The sequence below is a fragment of the Diospyros lotus genome, chromosome 14 (genome assembly GCF_014633365.1).
Source record: "Diospyros lotus cultivar Yz01 chromosome 14, ASM1463336v1, whole genome shotgun sequence".
In the NCBI taxonomy this organism is placed as follows: Eukaryota; Viridiplantae; Streptophyta; class Magnoliopsida; order Ericales; family Ebenaceae; genus Diospyros; species Diospyros lotus.
The window spans coordinates 1213898-1230277 of record NC_068351.1 but is presented as its reverse complement, the minus strand read 5'-3'; the positions used below and the strand labels follow the sequence as shown (position 1 = coordinate 1230277).

General features: G+C 37.4%; 2 protein-coding genes across 3 annotated transcripts; both read left to right on the top strand.

Annotated features, from left to right (window-relative positions):
• Positions 1 to 9873, top strand: LOC127791058 (protein DEFECTIVE IN EXINE FORMATION 1-like). 2 transcript variants are annotated; one of them, XM_052320798.1, is made up of 13 exons: positions 1 to 201; positions 550 to 660; positions 1532 to 1614; positions 2851 to 2968; positions 3070 to 3230; positions 4273 to 4607; positions 4700 to 4770; positions 7162 to 7418; positions 8098 to 8279; positions 8403 to 8686; positions 8780 to 8902; positions 8983 to 9165; positions 9267 to 9415. In XM_052320798.1, the coding sequence occupies exons 1-12, from the start codon at positions 53 to 55 to the stop codon at positions 9116 to 9118; spliced, it is 2010 nt and encodes a 669-aa protein (XP_052176758.1). In that variant the 5' UTR covers positions 1 to 52; the 3' UTR covers positions 9119 to 9165; positions 9267 to 9415. The 2 variants fall into 2 exon arrangements, with proteins under 2 accessions (XP_052176758.1, XP_052176757.1); XM_052320797.1 differs by having other exon boundaries at positions 4 to 201; positions 8780 to 8897; positions 9267 to 9873.
• A 1804-nt stretch (positions 9874 to 11677) lies between these two features.
• LOC127790533 (MLO-like protein 9) lies at positions 11678 to 15664 on the top strand. Its single transcript, XM_052320084.1, has 15 exons — positions 11678 to 11803; positions 12021 to 12078; positions 12238 to 12530; positions 12641 to 12757; positions 12867 to 12924; positions 13033 to 13121; positions 13458 to 13532; positions 13651 to 13739; positions 13844 to 13893; positions 14013 to 14053; positions 14138 to 14311; positions 14422 to 14457; positions 14545 to 14612; positions 14920 to 14980; positions 15262 to 15664. Exons 1-15 carry the CDS (start codon positions 11678 to 11680, stop codon positions 15508 to 15510), a joined length of 1584 nt encoding a protein of 527 aa, XP_052176044.1. The 3' UTR covers positions 15511 to 15664.
• Positions 15665 to 16380: the final 716 nt, after the last annotated feature.

Genomic DNA, 16380 nt, shown 5'->3' with positions numbered 1-16380 from the left:
AGAGACTTGATCCTTTTAAGCTTTCTGAATTTCTGCTAAAGCGAACGATCTTATGAAGAAGACTGGAGTGTACTTCATTTGGGCGGTCTTCTTTGCGTCTTTGACGCTCATTCATGGCGCTTCAGTATCGAAAGCCGGGGATGCGAAGAACAAATTTCGGCAACGCGAGGCCGTTGAAGATGCCCTGGCTCATCCCTTCATGTAAGTCCTCTACGCCCCATTTTAAACAGTAAAAGAAAGAGGGGAGAAGGGAAAATTGAATTTTGAAACTTATGTGAGTTGTTGGGGGTTGGGAAAACAGCTCTCTTTGCAGAAGCAGGTGTCGTGGGAACTGGTTTTGCTGGAAATGAACTATTTATTATGCTTTTATATATGGAAATGTGGCCTGCGAAGGAATTCCACTGTGATAATTATTATGTTTTTGACTTGACTGAGACTTAATTGATCTTAATGTTTAATTAATCTGTTGTTCTGTTCATTTTGATTATTACTGCTAGTCTATGGAGGAAAAGAAATGATAGTTGATGGAGTGTGTTTGGATGCACGTAGGGAAGTGGATTTACCATTGAATAAACGGTGCCCTCAACAACTGGACCTGAGATGGCAAGCAGAAGTTAGCTCTAGCGTATATGCTACCCCTTTGATCGCTGATATAAACAGGTAAAGGGCAAATTAATTAGCAAATTCAAAAAATGAGCATTTTCTGTTAGGTATTTTGTGTAGCTAGTTGTTCAATATATTTTTAATTTTTTTCATTAATTAATTATTTTCTCTTTCACTTGTACTAAGAGCTTCAGAGTGAAAATGTGAAGCAAATTTAAGGGCCTGTTCAGTTGTAGAAAACATTTTCAACTCCAGTTTTCTAATTGAATGATTGACTCTCCAACTACAAAACAGAAAACTCAATTTTCTAATTTTTCAACTTTATACTGTGAATTGTAAAACATCAAAAAGATGTTCTCTAAATTTTCTAGAAATGAATGCCATTGGTTTTTGAAACACAAAATGTTAAGGCATGTTTAGTTGCAAAATTGGAGTTGAAAAATTAGAAAATGTTTTCTACAACTGAACGGCCCCAAGTTTTGATGTTGGCCATGGGAATTAATTGAGACAGAATTTTGGTGAGATTTTGCCCAAGGAAACAAACAAAAAGTGCTACTTTCTTGCACTGAAAACACACAGTATATCTCCCCAAGGTTGAAATTACAGTTAAAATACCTTTTGGACAATTACTACAATGAGAGATACCTTCATTTAATGTCCAGGAAAATGATGAAAAACAAACAGAGCAAAACAAAGAAATCCAGCAAGAGTTTCTTAATGAAATAAAATATTTGTGGGAAATTAGATTTTCTTATTTCCTAATGGTTTAAAAAGCTATGGATTTGAACAGTTCTATCTTGCTCGCACGATATTTTCAGTCTATCATTCCTCTTTCTTTTAGTTATTGCATTTTACAACATGTGATATTCAAGTTTTATTTCTTAGTGATGGAAAGCTAGATATAATTGTTCCAAATTTTATTTCTCAGTGATGGAAGGCTAGATATAATTGTTCCAACTTTTCTCCACTTCCTGGAAGTTCTAGAAGGCTCTGATGGAGATAAGATGCCAGGTATAAATTGTTATCTCATTTGCATCATGGCAGTTTATGGTAGGTAGGATTCAGCTTACTGTCCTAGTCTAGTTACAAGTACTAGGGGAATGTGAAGTATTTTTTGATCACCCATTAAATTGTTTGAGAACCCAATTAAGGAAGCTAGGACAAGGAGGAAATAACTAGAAGGTAGCAAAACTGTAACACTTCTCATCCTCATAGACTAGGAATATAAATTAAAGTGGGAAATAAAAATATAAGATTCCTAATCATAAAATTCTTAAATACCTTAAGAGTGCGTTTGATTGCAAGCATAAAATTTGTATGGAAAAAAAATATTTTCTAGACAATTCAATTGTCTAGAATTAAATTCTAGGGAAAAATGTTAATTGAAGGTGGTTGATTAGTTTAATTTTTTACCTAAAAATTGTTATACTTTTCTAACTTTTGATGCTTGATTGACATTATTTTTCATGAAAATAATTACATACACACATATAGATAATCAATAATCAATTAGATAAAATAATCAAATATATTCATATTCAAAAAATAAATCAAATATTCATGCACAAAATATTCAAAAAATAAATCAAATATTCACACACAAATATACATACACCCAGCAAGTTCAGCGATGGCCGCTGTCGCCGTCCAGCCACAGCCGCCGTCAGTGGCCGCCGCTGCCATTGCCGTTCAGCCACTGCCATCGCTGTTGCTGCTGCCATGGCCATTGCCTACGTCTTCTCCAATCACCGCCCATGCCTTCGCTGTCGCCGATGGCCGCCGCTGCTCACTGCTCACCGATGGCCGTTGCCGCCGGATCTAGCCGATCCTTCTCTTCTCCGTTGATGGGCGGTGGTGGAAGGGGAAGGCCAGCGTGGGTTTTTCCATTTCCATGGAAAATTGATTCTAACCCCCCCCCCCCCCCCCCCCCCCCCCCCCGAGAAAAATTCCAGCAAAAGTGGGAAAATACCATCACGTGACCACAAGTGAGGAAATATTTTCCATAGAAAATTTGGCCAATCAAACACCTCAAAAGCTAGAATTTGGGTGGAGAATGACCATTTTCCATGGAAAAGATGGCCAATCAAATAGACCCTAAATTCTAAGATAATTGGAACTCTTCTCTCCATCAGAATGTGTAGAACATTTTCTTGACTTAAAGAAATAATTGCATTGGGGAATAGACTACAGAGATCTTGCATTCTGTTTACTTTATCTGCAGAAATCACTTGTTACATAATTCATCAGGGTGGCCTGCTTTTCATCAGTCAACTGTACATTCCACTCCTCTCCTATATGATATTGATAAGGATGGTGAGAGAGAAATAGCTTTGGCTACCTACGAAGGGGAGGTTCTCTTTTTTAGGTAACTCTCTTGTTTTTATTTCATCTTGTGCTTTTCCTGTGCAACAGGAAGCTAGTTCTCTGATGTTCTGCTGAAATCACTTGTACTTGTTCTATTTATAGGGTTACAGGCTACATGATGTCAGAGAATAAATTAGAGATACCTCAATTGAAAGTTAAAAAAGATTGGTATCTGGGTTTGCTTCCAGATCCAGTTGACCATTCTCATCCAGATGTTCAGAATGACCTACTTATACAGGAGGCTGTCATGAAATCAGTGCCTAGTAAGACAGTCATCTGTATCTGTCTGATTTTATTTATTTGCTCAGTTTCTACCTTAGTTGTTGTCTACTAGTCAATTAGACATGCTAATGTAAATTATTTGATGTATTTAACTGATTGTGTCTAAATGTTGGTACAGATCAAGTACAAGGGCCATGCATTGTTAGTTTCAAATGACAATGAAAATATCTAATATTTACATTTTGGTGGACTTTCTCTCATGCAAGTCTTATGTTTAATGCCTCTTAACACAGTTGATTTTCAATCTACCAATTTCCATGCAAGTGTTGATCAATGCTTAGATGCTGGTTTGAAATTCTTACTGATAGCTGTGAAGAAGTGCTGTTTTCAGTTTTTATTGGCGTGGTAGCATGCTTAGTATTTAAATTAAAAAAGCTTCAATTTCTAAGTCATGTTAAATATTTATATAATTGTTTAAATAGTTATGGTTTTGATTAGGGAACTATTGTGATAAAAAAAATCCATTAGGTTTTAAGTGAGGAGCTTCTAGAAAAAAAGGAAAAAAAAAATTAAGCATAATCACTTTGGGTCTTCAAACTGAAGTTAGCCACTTTGCATATAAAAATCATCCATGAAATTTGCTTTGTGGTAGCATTAGACTAGGTTTCCTTAAGCGGCTTTACATCATATCCATTGTGGCATTTTCTGTTGGTAGGTTTTTGTATTTTAACTATAGTATATGACTGATATTAATGCTTTCAACAAGGTTCTATAGGAACCAATTGCTCCCAGCTTCTGTTTTGCCTCTTTTTTCTCTAGATTGTCCTTTAACCCAGCTATATATGAATACTGAATTACAATTCTTTTATTCACTACTTCATCAGTAGATGTTGCTTACCCTTGTAGAAACTAATGGAAGTACACTCTGATCAAGTACCTCAAATTCAATGCTGACTGCAGCTCAGGCTAACAGATCAAATGTATCCAATATAGATTATCAACATAAAAATAACAATAGTGATGCTGAAGCAGAGATTAAGTTGCCAACAACCATGGATAATAATTGTTTGGATCCTGATTCAGGAAAAAACCGTAGCATGGAAAATGGAACAAACAGTAGAAGATGGCTTCTTGAAGATAATGCTTCAAAAGGGTCAGATGTTGGTGGTTCTGGAACCAAAGGCAATAGCAACAGGGATGTCCGTGCTGCAACTGCAGAGAATGATGGAGGCCTGGAGGTCGATGCTGATTCATCTTTCGAGTTACTACGGCATAGTGATGAGCTGCCTGATGAATATAGCAATGATTATGATGATCATGTCAATGAATTCATGGAGGGAGATGAGAAATGGATGGGAGGACAGCACGAAAAATTGGAAAACTATGTGAATGTGGACTCACACATCTTGTGCACTCCTGTAAGTGTAATTACCAGATGGTGCTATCTCCTGATAGATGCCTATTTGACATGATTTCAGGTTTCAGTTAACTGTAGTTTCATTTTCACCAGGTAGTAGCAGACATTGATAATGATGGGGTATCAGAGATGGTGGTTGCTGTCTCCTACTTTTTTGATCCCGAGTAAGTTCCTTTAATGTATGATGGTTTCTCCTAATAAGATGTATACTATAACACTTTCTACAAATATATAAAGTTATCTTGGGATATAGATATTTTGGTGAATAAACAATCTCATTCTAGATTAGGACTGGTTAATTATCATGATGCACTTCCTAGTTTTGGAGCTTGATGATTTATATCATCTTTCTTGTGATTGTTTGTCTCGTTATGTATCATGCTGTTGGGGTATATTCTTAGATATCCTTTTGTTCTCTTGCCCTATCATTTAAACAGATCTAGAAATGGTAATGGTGTCATGGGAAGTTGTGCTAAAAAGGAAACTGACATGTTCATGGCTTAAGTGAAAACTTTGCTAAAAACTTATTCCTTCCTAGTGCATTGCCATTGCTCCTGTCATAAGCTGCACATCATTCTCTAGTACCCCCAGGCCTAGTCGTTGACTGTTATTGAAATTAATTATATCCACATTGACGTAGATTTATGTCATGCCTAGGGTTTAACCTAGGGTTTGAATTGGAATTTGGAAGAATCTGAGGGAATTAGGACCAAGAACAGAATGGTTTGAGGGAGAATTGGACAGAAGGAGGGAGATAATAGAGAGAAATGAGGGAGAGTTGCAGACAGAGCAGAGAAATGGAGAGATTAGAGAGAAAGTAGAGGGAAATGGGAGGGAATTTGAGAGAGAATTAATGAGAGTGAGATGAATGAGTTCAATTATCATTCAAAACATGTCCTACAAACAGTTTTCAGTAGCTTTATATAGCTACTCTACAGAAATAAAAAATTAACAGAAAAATACGACTAGAGGAAAATACGAGTAAAATGTAAAATAGGCTAAATACTGTTTTATCCCTATTAAAATCCTTGGGGTCCTGACAATTTAGCACCCCATATCCATTAAGCCTGGAGACCTAGTTAATAAAAATCAAGATGAAGTAACTTCTTGGATAAATGTAATGGTTGGAACTACAACTACTATTTTGATGTGTCTTAATTTTAGCAAAAACTAGGAATAGGATAGAGATCTTCCAAAACTTGAGATAGTTACCAAATAGCAACTGTTTTGATATACACCAATTATTCATATAGAAAAAAGAATTTTAGCAGGATGCAGTGCATAGAACTAAAGTGGGATGGATAAAATTAAAAAGGGATGGGGAATATTATGTGATGTTGTGATAATAGGATATTTGTCAAATGAACAAGTTGCATATAAAACTTTGATGATTAAGCACTAACATATTCAGAAAAGTGAATTTGGTTAAACTGATAATTTTAAAATAAAGATAGAATGAGAATACATTAGGGGAAGTTAAAAGTGGCAACTGACAAAGATATAATTGAGAGAGCCTCAAGACTCTAAGATAGCATAGCATGTTCAATGTAGAACAACTAATCTGACTGTAAGGTGGGTTCATTTATGGTGATGATACTAGAACAACAATGAAAAACCAAGATTATTCTAAGACCACAATGTACGTGCAATGTAGAACAACTAAGATGATTGTAAGCTGGTTGGTTCATGGAGAAAGCACTAGAACAGCCTGAGAAAACCAAGCACATGAATTGGGGTGGTAATAAATGACAGAATTGCTTCAGATTTAGCAGTAGTTATACTTTCAGGGTAAACAATTTGTGGCCCTTTTGACGCCATTAGTACCATTATCTTCTACTTATCAAGAGAAAGAAAAAGAAGAAGTAGATGTAATAGAGGCTATGCCCTTAATATTTGCCAAGTGGGTTTAATTGGTTCATGCCTATGATATAGCGAGCTTAAAGTTATTAGGATGAATGCTTGTTGGTCTTTTAAATGCATGATGGATCATGGGAAACTTGAAAGAACTTGATGTAGGATCTTGGTGGATTGACCATTATACCACATGCACACACTTACCTCCAGCTTCTCAGCCATTGGTTTTCTTGCATGTGACACCTAACTGTATGGATGAGCTTTTACTTGAGCTAATATTAGACAAGTAACTTATATGGCTCAATTGTGCTAGGTTGTTGCCAGGTGTCTTCATGCCTTATTCCATCAACATGCAAGTATTCTGGGGATTTTAAAAATGAAATATTCTTTGGAAAACTAGTTAAGTTGGGTCAATGGCCTTTAGATTTCCTTGTTTTGAACCTCTCATTTGTATATCTTCTAATCAGTTCCAGGGTAGATTGTCAACCTCCTACATTTTGAATAGGTTTGCTTCCATTGAATATTGAAATATTTTTTTTTTGTAAGTAAAAAAAAAAATTCAATATTGAAATATTGAGGAAATGCTTGAAAGTATCTGTTTATTTGTCATAAATTGCTCTTTCTGCTCTCTTTTTTTGTTTCAAAATCCACAACAGGGTGTGGAGTACATGGTTTTCATCTAACAATTAGTGAGTGACCAGGTACTATGATAATTCAGAGCATTTGGAGGAACTTGGTGATATTGACATCACAAAATATGTAGCAGGGGGTATTGTTGTTTTTAATCTTGACACACAGAAAATTAAATGGGCTGTACAGCTAGATCTAAGTACGGATGCTGGAAAGTTTCGTGCATATATAAATTCTTCCCCTAATGTCATTGATTTGGATGGTGATGGGAACTTGGACATTCTTGTTGGAACTTCCTTTGGCTTGTTCTATGTCTTGGATCATAAAGGTAACAAACTGAGACTCAGCTTCTGTTATTTCATTGTTCTTTTTTATCTGTGTTTTTATTCTTTCTGTCTGGTTTCTTTTGCATTCATATTGGTAGCAATTTGGTGATCGCTAGTCCAATAATATTATGTTCTTTGCTTGATATGCATTTTTCCCACCGCATTATGCTGTTATTTAATGCAGGGGGAATGCATCCCTGTTTCTAGATTTTGTTTCTCATCTGAACAAATGGTGCCTACATGTTTTACAGTTCTTCGTAAATATCCAAGAACTTAATGATCTCTAAATTCTGAGATGTGTCACTAGCTCATTGCACCCCTCTAATAATGGGATCCACTACTGGTGTTTGTCCTTGATTCTTCTAGGAGCCAACTGTTTGGACCAAAGCCCACCCTCACTTTTTAGAACCATGGATCTGAGCCGCCAGAAACAAGTTTCCTTTCAATGAATTAAAGGAGTAAACTCCTCTCAGTATATGGTTGACTTATGTCAGTGGGACTTACTCCTGTCTATTCCACTTAATCATCTTTAAAGAAGCAACCATGTGCTGGACGATGATGCTCCTACAATTCTCTTCTTTCTAGCTGTTTATTTAGTTAAGTGGTTTTTTCCATGTTTCATTCCTTTTTTTTTTTTTTTTTTTTTTAATATTTGGACGATTAAGTAGTTTTTTTATTTAGGCAAGTTGAGGGAAAATTTTCCACTTGAAATGGGTGAAATTCAAGGAACTGTAGTTGCAGCGGATATCAATGATGATGGCAAGATTGAATTAGTTACTACTGATACAAACGGAAATGTGGCTGCATGGACTGCACAAGGGAAAGAAATATGGGAAAGACATCTTAATAGTGTTATTCCACAGGTAAAGTATAGTATCCTGTTTCCTTCTGTTTTTGAGCTTTCTGTAGATAATAATAGTGTTATTCCACAGGTGAAGTCATGAAATTAATTTGCATGACTTGGTAACTAATTTTGTGTTGCACAGGGTAGCAGCATAGGTGATGTGGACGGGGATGGCCATACTGACGTTGTAGTTCCAACACTTTCCGGAAATATATATGTTCTCAGTGGAACGGATGGGTCAAATGTTAGTCCATTTCCATATAGAACTCATGGGAGAGTGATGAACCAAGTTCTCCTTGTAGATCTGAGCAAACGCGGGGAGAAAAAGAAGGGTCTGCATATTGTTAGCACATCATTTGATGGTTTTTTGTATGTTATTGATGGAACCACATCATGTGCTGCTGTAGTGGATATTGCCGAAACTTCGTAAGATCCCTTTCAAAACCTTGAACTCTTTCATGTGTTAACTTGTCGTTTGCTTTGTTTTATTCTGCTGAAATGTGGAATTTTATATGACAGATATAGCATGGTGTTGGCAGATAATGTTGATGGTGGGGATGATCTTGATCTTATTGTCACCACAATGAATGGAAATGTCTTCTGTTTCTCAACCTCAACTCCACATCATCCTCTCAAGGCAGAGTAGCTAGCTTAACCTGGTTTCCTCTGGCATAATATTATGGCAAATTGTCAGTGTCTTAACTAAATTTGTGCTTTTCTAGGCCTGGAGATCAAAAAACCAGGGAAGGAACAACGCCGCAAGTCGCTTTAATCGTGAAGGGATCTATCTTTCTCATTCATCAAGAGCTTTCCGCGATGAAGGCGGCAAGAGTTTCTGGGTTGAAATCGAGATTGTAGATAGATACAGGTTTGCATCTGGGTCTCAAGCACCATATAATGTCACAGTAAGATACTCAACCCTACCTTTCTTACACTTCATCATAAGCCAGCAACTTAAACTTTCATCACCTGTCTATCCAATTTTATTCATTCTAAAACAATGCAGACAACCTTGCTAGTTCCTGGTAATTACCAAGGAGATCGAACGATAAAGCAGAACCAAGTCTTTGACAACGCTGGAAGATATCGGATTAAGCTCCCGACTGTGGGGTTGAGGACCACCGCGACAGTTGTAGTTGAGATGGTGGACAAGAATGGACTATACTTCTCGGATGAATTCTCCCTCACATTCCATAGGTATTACTACAGACCCATGAAATGGCTTCTTGTCCTCCCGATGCTCGGGTGGTTTGGCGCGCTCCCCATCATTCGTCCATAGGAGGCCGCGCCCTTGCCGCCACATATTCATGAAACACTGACTTCTGACGAGCGGACTCATATGAAGATGTGACTCATTGGCGAAGCTCAGAGATGCATAGTTAGACCCTCCCAATTGACACATTTATTCAAGGTTGTGCCTGGTGGGGAAGATTTTGTGCTGTTTTGGGCTTTGTTCTCCCTCGACATTTCCTGATTGGAGCCTATGATGTATAAAAACGCTTTGAGATGTTTTGTTTCTCCATTTTTATTTCAGTGTAACCTAGTTTGGAGTTATTAGAATTGTGTATATAGAGTTAATTATATCAATAATCACTTAACTTTGCATTTTATTATTACTTAATCACTAAATTTTAAAATATTACATATTACTCACTTATTTTTTAAAATTATTTTTTATCCATCACTCGATAACTAATCATTAATTAGAGTTAACGGTGTCAAATGAAAAACACACGTGATGCAGTCTCCACTAACGAAGGCGAACGGTGGCCACTGCAAACCAAAGTTGAGAGATAGAGGTTTCTGCGTCTGGATGTATGGAGTAAACACAAAAAACAAAATACTCCATCGATGGTGATTTCTGCGTTTGGATGTATGAAAGTCTTTGCAAATATATGTAGATGGAGGCTTGTCTCGTGGAGTCATACATCCAGGCAGCTTCAACGGTGTGTCGAATGGAGGTTTGTAGCGGCCGCCGTTTGCCTCCGTCGATGGAGGCTGCAGCAGATGCAGTGCCATACTTGAGATTTTGGGGTCTTGAGTCGAAATGTAAAAATGGGCTCCCGAATCACATTTAAATTTTATTTTTATAATAAATTATAAAAAATAAATAAATATTCATTTAGACACAGAGGAGAGAGAGTTCATTTTGCAGATTTTGAGTTTGGGGAGTGATTTATATAAGGGCAAAATCGTTATTTAGACACAGGGATAAGATAGTCATTTTCTCTCAATTTTATAGGGGCCCTTTAAATTAACATAATTGTGGGCCCTGAGACAATGTGTTCTTGAATTACACTATAGGTTCAGGCATAGACGGATGGAGACTGTTGCGGCAGGTGCAACGATAGCGAACGACGAGTCTGCTATCGCCGGCAAAACTAGAAGAGATAGAGATGAGGGGGGGGGGGGAAGGCAGGGAGGTGGAGGTGGGTTGGGGGGGCTTTGGATATGTGGTAGATTGTGATTGGCTCACTCCACGTTAGCATCACATATGTTTTTATTTGACACTGTTAACTCTAAGTAACGATTACTTAACTAGTGGTATAAGAAACGATTTTGAAAAATAAGTTAGTGATAGGTGACATTTTAAAGCTATTAAGTAGTAATAAAATATAAAATTGTGTAATTATTAATATAATTAACTTGGGTATATTTCTAGTACTTTTAATTGATACAATGTAATATTTTATCAAATCAAGTATTATACTCAAAATCTATTCGAAACACTGCATCTTAAACTATGGAGCCATTATATATAACAAATGGCTATGAGAAAAATGATGGTGGAGACAAATGGCTTAGCACTATTTATTTATTTATTATAATAACATATTTTTTAAATAATGAACGATAATTTATAATAATTTAGAATGCATGTTAAGACGATGAAATATTAAAGATGCTAAGTCATTTGAAACATGCAAATAAAATTCATTCTCCATTTTTGGAACTGTATCGTTGTCCTATGATCAGTTCTATGTATCCTAGCAAAAGATTTATTTTTTTTTTGGTGTGTTTAGAATGACAAATTTCTTATCCTTTTTGCTATTTTTGTCCAAGGCATAACTAAAATCCCCTAATAACGCTCCCGTTAACGGTTGTGGAGGGGCAACATCGAGAATAAACGCCAGAAGGATGGGCAAAATTCGCGCGTAGATCCCCGTTCAAGCCCGTTGCTTGAGAGGGAAACCCCCCCCCCCCCCCAAAAAAAAACCGAACTTTCAGAAGAACGCAAAACAGCTTCAATCGTCTGGAATCTACATTTTCTTCTTTCTTTCTGGGTTTTCATCTCCTGGATCAGATCTCTCTGGTTGGAAGATTTGTAGTAAATGTGGGTTTTTTCCAGATATTTCTCTACGGGGAACAATAACATGGTTTCTTTTTTTCTTGAAGCGTTGAATTGAGCTATAGAAAATGGCGGGAGGGCATTCTGGTTCAAGAGAGCTCGATCGGACACCGACATGGGCCGTGGCTCTGGTTTGCGCCGTTATCGTCATGATCTCCATAGCATTGGAGAAGGTTCTTCACTCTGTGGCACATGTAATTGTTGCTCAATCTTAATTTGTTATCCTTTATGAGACAAACAATTCGAGAGCGTAGATGATTTGATTCTTTTTGGGTTTTCATTGCTTTCGTTAATCGAAGGGCAAATTCAATTGTCTACTGCTTGGATCTTTGTTCCTTTGTTTTTTGACAGTTGCTTTAGGTTTCTTCTTTGATCTCTCTACTCTAAGCAACAATTGATGTTTTGTTTCAGTGGTTTCAAAAAAGAAACAAGAACCACATGCTGGAAGCCCTTGAGAAGATCAAGGGAGGTAAGTTCACAAACTTGATTAGTCCAGCGAATAAAACAATACATCTTCAAGGAATGGTTTCTAAAATTACAGGGGGGATTCGTTTCAAAAACTAATGTTCTCTTCAACTATTTCTCTCTGGATCTAGCAACGCATCTTCTTCTTGAACAATTCTTGCAGAGCTTATGGTTCTGGGGTTTATTTCCTTGATTTTGACATTCGGGCAAAACTACATCTCCCGCATCTGTATTCCCATAAAGATTGCAGACACTATGTTGCCATGCAAACTGCATCATGATGACCAGAGCCATGACCACGGGCAAGGCCATGGCCACGAGCCCCCTGCCGCTGACCATGGGCGTGGGCGTGGGCCTGGGCCTGGGCATGAGGCTGAGCATGAACATCACAGGAGGCTTCTTTGGAACGAGCATAGAATTTTAGCAGCTGATAGTCCAGCTCCAATGTGCAAGAACGTTAAGTGTCTTGTTCTGTGACTGCAAATAGATTCTGAAAGCTTTGTTATAATATTATTTTTGTTTTGGTTGACTGAACACATCACAACTAATGCAATTCTTATCAACAGGGTTATGTGCCACTTATATCTATCCATGGATTGCATCAGCTGCACATTTTCATATTCTTTTTGGCCATCTTTCATGTTATATACAGTGCCATAACCATGATGCTCGGGAGAATGAAGGTGAGTCACAGAAAATTGTTTCCAGTACTCGCTTGTGTTTATAAGCTTGTGAAGTTGAATGGAAAATTACACATTTTCATATTCCAGTGAAATATTTCCTTACCTGCAGATACGTAGGTGGAAGGAATGGGAACGTGAAAATTCTGAGCACATTACTGAAATCAATGGTAAATCACTCTACAAATACACTGATTTATCTTGTTCTCTCTCTAGTATCATGTTCAATAGATGGACTTGATCCTGGTTTGTTCATTACTGACATCTGTGTCATGCAGATCCCACAAGATTCAGGCTTACCCATGAGACGTCCTTTGTGAGAGATCATACAAATTTCTGGACCACAACGCCTTTCTTATTTTATATTGTAAGAAAGATGCATGGCATTGCTTTTAAATTGCTACTTTTAACATCGTTACAATAGTATAGGCCAACAAAGTTAAACTTGGCTTATACAGCTCAACTAGTAGCTGAGAAATTATTATTAATTACATGGCATGGGCTACAAGGTCTCGCTAGATAAGAGTAAAGAAGCTGTCATTATAGTTTACTGAGCCAAAAGAACATTGCCATCTTGCTAATTTGGTGAATGTTCCTGGTTTTATTTACATGGCCGTGGGCATCCAAACTTCTCTGATGCAGTCCACTTCTTTCTCTTTTGTATATCCTTCAAAATGAATCTAATCACTTCACACCATTTCAGGTCTGCTTCTTTCGGCAATTCTTCAGGTCTGTTAGCAGATCTGACTACTTGGCCATGCGCCACGGCTTCGTGTCTGTGAGTTTGTTTCTTCAGTGCAAGCAATTTTCTATGATTGGGAAATGAATTCCATGTCACGACTTCAACATTGTGCATGTATTTGTTAGATAACATACTAATTTTGTTAGTTTCTCAGGTTCATTTAGCGCCTGGAAGTAAGTTTGACTTCCAAAAGTACATCAAAAGGTCACTGGAAGACGACTTCAAGGTGGTGGTGGGAATCAGGTACTTCCATTTGTATGGCATTCTCACTTGTGGTTCTTTCAGGAGTTTCCCTGGCTAGGAACGATTCCCTAATATCCTCTCTCATATTTTATCATCCTTCTCAGCCCACTACTATGGACTTTTGCAATCCTCTTTCTGCTTCTTAATGTTGACGGTGAGTTCGTGTCTTCTTTTTTCTCGATATTTTGTTCTTTTTCTTCCAGATGTTTATTGCCTGTTCATCATTAAGTTCTAAGTGAGATTTTCATATCTTAATTAATTTGATCTTTGCAGGATTGCAGGCTATGTTTTGGCTGTCCCTGCTGCCTCTGATTGTAAGAACTTCCTGTGTCTAGATTTCTCCTTCTGTCGCTTCAACTTCCAGCAAAATGACGACTTGACAATTGGATTGAATAAAGGTTATCCTATCAGTTGGAACAAAGCTGCAAGCAATTATAACCGAGATGGCAGTTGAAATCCAAGAAAGACATGCTGTAGTCCAAGGCATTCCTCTTGTGCAAGTCTCTGACAGACATTTTTGGTTTAGCTGGCCTCAGTTAATTCTCTATCTCATCCATCTCACACTCTTTCAGGTACTCAATTTTCTCCCGACAATATCTACTGTTTTTGAGATCAACCCCTTTTGAGAGCCAGCACCATCCATTGTTTTCTAACTACCTGGTTATCTTTCTTATCTGTACAGAATGCGTTCGAGTTAACTTATGTCCTCTGGATATGGGTAACAAATTGCTTTCTCATTTCTTCCCCAACACTATATTCTATATTAGACTACCATTTTAAATGAAGCAAATGTCTTCTTCTGCAGTATGAATTCGGAATGAAATCTTGTTTTCATGATAGTCTCGTTCTTATGGCATCAAGAGTTGCCACTGGGTAAGTGCAGAATTTCTTACTTCAACGTACGAGTGCTCCTACTAAAAACCCACTTAAATCGTGTTCTATATTAGCAACTCCATGCTGTTTTTTCTTTTTACTTTTCTATTGTTACGATGAACCATGAAGTCACCTGGAACTAAAGTTGCAGAAGTCTTAGATCCATGAATGTATTATCTAGCTGGGCTTCATCTATTTCATATTGTCAACATGAATCCCAGCAAGCACATCAGATCTTCTTTTTGGTTAGAAAAACATAAATACCACATGAAATTTAGAATTATTAATGGGCATATTTGATTGACAGGATAGGAGTACAAATTTTGTGCAGCTACATCACACTTCCGTTGTATGCCCTTGTCACCCAGGTAAGTCTTTCCACTGATTTTTTTTAATCTTTTGGATGGAAATAGAAAAAAAAAAATAAAGTGGTAAACAAAAAGGCATCCAGTTGATTGCTAGGTGATTATAGTTGCTGAAATTTAAGAAAGATATGTAGGGTGATGCTGATTCCACAGAGTAGGAGTGTTCTGCTGGGCCTAAATAAGATTTAACCTACATAATGATCTCCTACCTTTCCTAATAATTATTTATATGTTAAACTTCAAGTAACACCAGGCGTTCTCTTTGGTTCTATTGGAATTTCCAGATGGGATCAACTATGAAGAGATCTATCTTTGATGATCAAACTTCCAAGGCTCTCAAGAACTGGAAAAAGCATGCTATGAAGAAAAAGCAAGAGGGGAAAACAGGAATGCCCACTCAGACTTTAGGTGGGACCCCACCGGAATCGCTGGAGAATTCCCCCAGACAGTCTGATGCACATGCCGATCAGCTGGGAGATGGATCATACCCTAAACAGGTAGCCCAAGTGGACATTCTCACGGATTTAGGATGAAAGAAGTGTTGGATCAAGCCAGAAAATTTTGAAGAGTTACGGTCAACTCAGCCACTTACCACACTCAGTTCTCCTTCAGTTTCTCAAAATCAAATGTAAAAAGGTTTATCAACTGTAACAAAGTTTATGTCTCTAAATATTGTGTAATCTCCTAATCTGGTAGTGACAATCTGTTTTGAATGATTATATATAAAAACAAACATAATACAGGCAGGTTTGGCATGCTTTTTCCATATCCATCATCCATAATACAGGAAGGTTTGTTTTCTGTGTTTACAAAGGGGACTCTAAGCTTGGAAACCAGGACCTGCCAACAAGTCCATGAATGTGAGAAAGAGGATGGAGGAGATTCCAGTGATTGTGAAGTCATAGTTGCACTTGTTGCAATTTTCATCATGGACTCGAGTTGTAGAAATAACTTCTGTGCAAAGGAAAGGTTATGTAGGATACAAAAACGAGTTTCCCCCAACCTTCACAAGGGAGTTTCAGCCACTAGGGACACCCCTAATTTGATGCTGTCTATGAAGAAACACGTTGAAACTAGCACTAGTTTTTCATTTCTGTATCACCTATATAGGAATCATGGAGTGGTGGCCAAGCATCAGAATACCACCTATCTGTTAGCTGAATAGCATTACAACAATCAGCTCCCGCTTTACAATTGCATCACATTAGAGCCTATACATATACCTGACCGCAACTGTTTGAACCTGAAATATATATGCTTGCTATGAAGGTATTTTCCCCACCAAGCATGGTGATGCAATGCTAAAATCAATTTCTACATGACAACTATTATCTTACATGTTAGCTCTCATTGATGTAAGTTCGCATACTGAAAGATTTAAGTATCTCTAAGGCTAAGAACAC